The sequence below is a fragment of the Sander vitreus genome, chromosome 3, assembly GCF_031162955.1.
Source record: "Sander vitreus isolate 19-12246 chromosome 3, sanVit1, whole genome shotgun sequence".
NCBI classification, from domain to species: Eukaryota; Metazoa; Chordata; class Actinopteri; order Perciformes; family Percidae; genus Sander; species Sander vitreus.
The window spans coordinates 17,811,295-17,817,294 of NC_135857.1; the positions used below are offsets into that span (position 1 = coordinate 17,811,295).

General features: G+C 41.1%; 1 protein-coding gene across 5 annotated transcripts; it reads left to right on the plus strand.

The window, feature by feature from the left end:
• Positions 1 to 243: 243 nt before the first annotated feature.
• LOC144515453 (protein YIF1B-like) lies at positions 244 to 5,097 on the plus strand. 5 transcript variants are annotated; one of them, XM_078246309.1, is made up of 8 exons: positions 244 to 412; positions 1,302 to 1,404; positions 1,629 to 1,758; positions 1,861 to 1,965; positions 2,260 to 2,396; positions 3,043 to 3,202; positions 3,430 to 3,513; positions 4,817 to 5,097. In XM_078246309.1, the coding sequence occupies exons 1-8, from the start codon at positions 367 to 369 to the stop codon at positions 4,970 to 4,972; spliced, it is 921 nt and encodes a 306-aa protein (XP_078102435.1). In that variant the 5' UTR covers positions 244 to 366; the 3' UTR covers positions 4,973 to 5,097. The 5 variants fall into 5 exon arrangements, with proteins under 5 accessions (XP_078102435.1, XP_078102431.1, XP_078102432.1 ...); XM_078246305.1 differs by having other exon boundaries at positions 3,043 to 3,198; positions 3,419 to 3,513; positions 4,817 to 4,948; XM_078246306.1 differs by having other exon boundaries at positions 1,302 to 1,398; positions 3,043 to 3,198; positions 3,419 to 3,513; positions 4,817 to 4,948.
• The last annotated feature ends 903 nt before the right edge of the window (positions 5,098 to 6,000 follow it).

Genomic DNA, 6,000 nt, shown 5'->3' on the forward strand with positions numbered 1-6,000 from the left:
GTGCTGATGAGACGTAAAAAGTTTAAGGTAGAAAGAGACACATTTAAGAAGAAATAGGTAGAAAGTGAAGTTACACGTTACAAGGTTGTTGGAGATAAAGGACAAACAAGGTAAGAGAGGCTTTATTTAACCTTGGTATCCTCATGACAGGATGGACCCCAGGACACTTCGATACAGTAGGTGGCGGTATTCACCTTTCACGTTGGTTTGTAACCCGTCATTAAATCAAAAAAGAAGAAAGCGTTTACTTCCGTGTAAAATGTATGAATGACTCCAACTTCCCTGTGGAGCTTTTGCTAACTATAGCAACTGCATCTCAGTCGAGTTGGTCAACTGACGGCTACTGCTACCATCAAGTTAGTCCAAATGGATTATACTGCAACTCAAAGTGGGTTCAGACAGCGTAAGTTACGTACGTGATTGTATCGATCAAATCAGCCTTTAGTTAATAGGTAATTAGCGAACGGCTGCATGTGTACATTTTGTACTTGCTAGCTTTCTGGAATCCAACGTAAACGGAGCTGAAAGATGCTGCCACTGTTTTGAGCCGGTTGAGGCTAACGACTTACTGTTAGCTAGCTAGATAACTTGTAAAAACACAGACACCAAAACGTTGCACCACCGTCTAACGTTTGTCACTGTGGAAGACATTAGCTAAATAGAGGGAATAAGTAGCGACAGCTTGTGTCTCTTTTGTGTGGTGGAAGTGTCTGTGCAATGACTGTGGGATATTTTTTTGGTGTTTACAGATTGTTTAGCGCGAAATGTAGTGCTATATTAAGTTACATTGTTTGTGCTTTTGTAAGCGACACCTCCGTTTCCAAGCTTCAATCTGGGTTAGACTTTGGGGCTTTTTTTTCTTTTTTTTCTTTTTTTACTCTTCCTAAAGAAGAATGTCTGTCTGATAATTAGCTAGTAATGAGGCTAGCCAATACATTTAATTTACCGTTACCTCAAGTCCCTAAGGAGTATCTCGAAACATATCTGTGCATCACATACATGTAAACGACCCTCCCCAAAGCACGCTGTTACAAACACACCAATGAAACGATTATTCAGTTGTGTGCTTGAATTCTCAGTTTTCCACAATCAGGCCGACCGGTGAGCACCACAGCAAAGGCGCACCATGTTACAATACTAACTGTTATACAAACTGATGCATGCTGCTTTCTCAGATTTCATGTAATTTGCTACTGTTGCATTTGCTTGCATTACTAACTTACTACACAGTTTCTGTGTAGATCTACTGCTTTGTTTGACATATCTGTTTCTCAAACCACTCTCTCTCTCTCTTCATCCAGAGCCTAATATGCGTCTAAGGACTAGTTTGGTGGATGGTTCAGAAGGCAGCCAGCTGTTTGAGGATACGAGTGGAGCTTCATCTGGACCACAGACGGGGTACAGGTGGGGACCAGACTGAAGATAGGCTAGATGTTAAACTGTTGTGAATACATATTGTGTTATTGCATTTTGTATGTTTGTGTCCTATGTTGCATCAAGGAAAAATCAGGCGCCCTTTGTCAATCAATCAGATCATGCCCTCAAAAAATCGACTTGTTTGTGTTTTTTTAGCTGACGCATCCATTATGTTCTTTCAGTTGATACATTTTCTTGTGTCATTTTGGCAGTAACCAGCAGGCCGGGCCTCATGCAGCAGGATTTCCTGGCCAGTCTATCCTGTCAGACCCCATGTCTAACCTGGCCATGGCATATGGCAGCTCACTGGCGTCCCAGGGAAGGGAAATGGTAGACAAGAATGTAAGAGTCATTAATGATACCTTAAATGATTGCTTACCAGAAAGGATGCAAAAAGGGGGTGAATAATGCATGTGTGTTTGTCTGTGTGCTTGCTTGTTTCAGCTGGACAGGTTCATCCCAATTTCTAAGCTGAAATATTACTTTGCTGTGGACACAGTGTACGTGGGGAAGAAGCTGGGCCTTCTAGTATTCCCTTACATGCACGAGGTAAGTCTGCTCACACCAGCTAAATAGTAGTTATTCTGTTATGTCTGCCACGTTGCATAGGTAGAGGTAATCCTGTGCATGTGAAAATATGTAGATTTTTTTTTCTCTGTGGGCCTCTGAGGCTTTTCTTATTCTCCGAGTTGAGACAAAATACCTGTTGTAGTTTAAATTGATTGGAAAAAAGTAATCCAGACTAAATAGTACACAGGAATCGATGCTACTATACTACATGCTTTCCTTTGGAAATTTTGTCAGTAAGGATTTAGCAAGTGTGTGATCATGTGTGTGTTGTAGAACTGGGAGGTGAGCTACCAGCAGGACACTCCTGTGGCTCCACGCTTTGATGTGAACGCTCCGGATCTCTACATTCCCGCCATGGGCTTCATAACATACATCCTGGTGGCTGGACTGGCCCTCGGCACACAGAACAAGTACATACATACATGTTTTTATCAACGTGATACCAGTTTGGAAAAGTAGTTTGGGTAGTAATCTATTGTGTTGATGTTCATTTGTTGTGTTTTTTTTGTTCCATTTTGTTCTTATTCTTTATAAGCAATGATCATTAACAGCTAGGTAGTAGACTTATTTATGTCTTCTCACATAACCACGTCAATTTATTGTGAATTCTAGTTTGTTTTTTTTTTTCTTCCACCAAGGCATTGTCTTAGTTTTTGCCAGCTTCATTTTATGGATAGCTCTTCATTCTAATGCACACCCACAGAGCAACAACAGCAACCACAAAACACTTAAAACTTCTGTAAGCTAATAGGCCAGCAACATCTTACAACGAAAACAACCTCTGGATGGATTAATTACAGTGTTGCACTTATTTAAAGTCTGTGTTATATAACATTAATAATAACATAATGATTGTAGATTGAAATTGTACTAAATATGGAATGGATATATATATATATACATACATACATACATACATACATACATACTAAGGCTCAAAGAGAACCTTTAAAAACAAAAACTTCATTGCAGCTTGATCAAAGGTAATGATGCACTGATGTAATGAGTTCACAGTATATACATACATAGAGACTGTATCATTTTGTGCACCTTTAGGTTTTCTCCGGAGCTGCTGGGAGTTCAGGCCAGCTCAGCGTTTGTGTGGCTGATCATGGAAGTCCTGGCGGTCCTGCTGTCGCTCTACCTTGTGACTGTAAATACTGACCTCACGACCATAGACCTGCTGGCTTTTTCTGGCTACAAATATGTTGGGTATGTACAGCATCTTTCTATGTTCACATTTTCATCACCAACTCACCCTCTACTGCCTCTCACCTACTCTCATCACTTGTATTTCTTGTTGTTTATTCTTTTCTAGTTCATTTTCCTTAAACTATGCTCAGAACAAAATGTGTCTTAAATGTTCTTAGTGTAACACTATAAGGCTCTGTGGATATGACTACCTTTGACTGTGTGTGTCTTATTTCCTCAGGATGATTGTAGGGGGTCGTAGCAGGCCTGTTGTTTGGGAAGCCGGCATACTATCTCTCTCTGCTTTGGTGTTGTGTTGCCATCTTTGTCTTTATGGTGAGTAGCAACATCTACTAACTCTTGAGTTTAAATTATTGATCTTAAAGTCCTCATATTATGCTTTTTGGCTTTTCCCCTTTCATTTATTATCTTTTTTGTGCACGTTATAGGTTTACAAAGTGAAAAAAGCCCAAAGTCCACCCCAAAGGGACTTCAGAGAAAACACTGTTCACAAACCGCTCTATTGTAGTCCAGCCTTTACTTCAGAGACAAACGTGCGTCACTTTGTAACACACGTTATAATGCTCGCCTAGCTGCTAGTGTGGCACGCCCTTATACTCTGCAACTGACAAGCTAGTAGTACTTACTGCGCATGTGTGCGACTCCCAACAAAGATGGTACAGAAGTGTGATGTCTCACTCTGTAGCTAAAACAGAGAGCTCAACACACAGGGTGAAAAGAGGAGCTGCAGCAATGTGCAGTACAACAAAAAGATGGTGTTTTCTGAAAAATTAAACCACATAAACCTATTCTATTACAACCTCTAAATACAAATATGAACCTGAAAATGAGCATAATGTGAGCACTTTAATAGACAGATTTCCTATTTACAAATAATTGAGGACAGATGACTTCTGTTTATATTCTGGAAAGAATGTTCCCTTCTTGGCATTCTGGATATTTTTTTTCTTCAACCTTGTCCTCGCCTTCCCTCACCATAGCTCTCTGCAGTACTCCTGTCAGCTTTCTGACCCCGTCTGCAGACACATCTCAACATCTTATGCAAATAAATAAGTAAAGCCTTCCCCATACCTGTAACTGATGTCAAGCTAAGACATGAATACACACAAGACAAGCCATGCTGTAATTGCACACCCTCTCACATTTCTTCATCTTACTATTTTACTCTACTCATACCCTTACGACCCCCATCTCCACCCTTGTCACACATACCTATACAAACAGTGACCATTTTATTAGGTACACCTTGGCAATCTAATGCAATACAGTCATAACTTTTACCTATACAAAGTTTACAAGGTTAACTTTTTGGTGACATTGTAGGAAATGTGTAGATTGATTTATGTTTATCACTGAGGTCATAGTTTTAAAGAGGCGTTGTACTGCCCTATATCCGATCAAGACATGTTTCTATTTTCTAACTATGACCTCAATGCTAAAAGACACAATGTATTTAACACATTTCCCACAATGTCACCAAAATCGGAACATTACGGCCTACACAAAGACGGATGCTATGGCAGGGCTGTTGTGTTTGATTGCGTGTCACAGGTAATGCGTTCAGGTCATTTGTTTAATGGTTGATTTAAAGAATATTTTTTAACGGGTCTCTCTTCAGATCCGCACGCTGCGTCTGAAGCTGTTATCTGAGGCGGCGGCGGAGGGAAGGCTGGTGAGAGGAGCCAAAAACCAGCTGAGGATGTACCTCACCATGTCTATAGCAGCAGCACAACCCATCTTCATGTACTGGCTCACCTACCACCTCATCAGATAAAACACACACACACACACACACACACACACACACTCACACACACACACACACACACACACACACACACACACACACTCTCATTTTGTGGAAGATGAACTTGGCTGTCCAAATGCCATCACACCCCCCTTAAAAACACTCAAGAAAACACACACACACACACACACACACACACACACACACACACACACCAAAGAAGCTGGACTTTGATGAAACACAACAGCCATAGTAGTCTGGAAAATATCCCATCACTTCCCAGTCATAAAGACAAAAGTACACACTCACAAGACTAGCAAAACAACACATTACTGATTTTTGTTGAGAAAGATAAGCATGTTGACATGATCTGGGGTCAGACGCGACTGCTACCTGGTGACCGTCAGTCCAGCCGCCGAAAACACCTGCGTTGCCGAGATGCACAGGTACCTCCGCGCTAACCTGGCCAGCCCGGGGAACCTTATTTCGTTCTTTGTAGTGAGTTTCTACCAGTCTGGTGATGGTACGTCGTGACGGAATGTGATATGCTGATATGATATGATATATCTCAATGAACTTGCAGATCCCTTAGATAATTTTCTCTGCTCGTTGTGCATCGCAGCTCCGCCGTGCTAACGCCGAGTTTATGCTAGGTTGAGACTAAAAGCAGGATGCACCGCGGCCTTCACCGACATTAACCAGTCGGATGTACTTTGTTTAGTGTTAGGGTACATCATTTGAGTTGTGGCCGTGTTGTACTTATACAGGGCATCACAATGTTGCAGTGAACTAAGTCGTTTTTAAAAATCAAAAATGGTCCCCGCCACACTTCGCCGTGTCCTCTTTCATGATTACTTTTGAAATCGAAACTTGCAGCCAGATAACTGAGTATGGAGTCAAATATTGTCCCCGGGTAGTAAAATGTTTAATTGCTGCCACACCAGTGAAATTCATTTCATTGCTTCAAGACTCACACTATGCAGCGCAACCAGCATTAGTTTGATCGATAACAAGTTAACGTGATCGACGAAATTCTTAATAATCAATTATCAATC

What these genes read in the sequence shown, in the direction of transcription:
- LOC144515453 (XM_078246309.1), top strand. Translation starts at nt 367, where the DNA reads ATGGATTATACTGCAACTCAAAGTGGGTTCAGACAGCGTAAGTTAC. An exon ending in GTTCAGACAGCGTAAGTTAC is followed by an intron (nt 413 to 1,301) that starts GTACGTGATTGT and finishes CTCTTCATCCAG; the next exon opens with AGCCTAATATGCGTCTAAGG. An exon ending in GCTACAAATATGTTGGGTAT is followed by an intron (nt 3,203 to 3,429) that starts GTACAGCATCTT and finishes GGATGATTGTAG; the next exon opens with GGGGTCGTAGCAGGCCTGTT.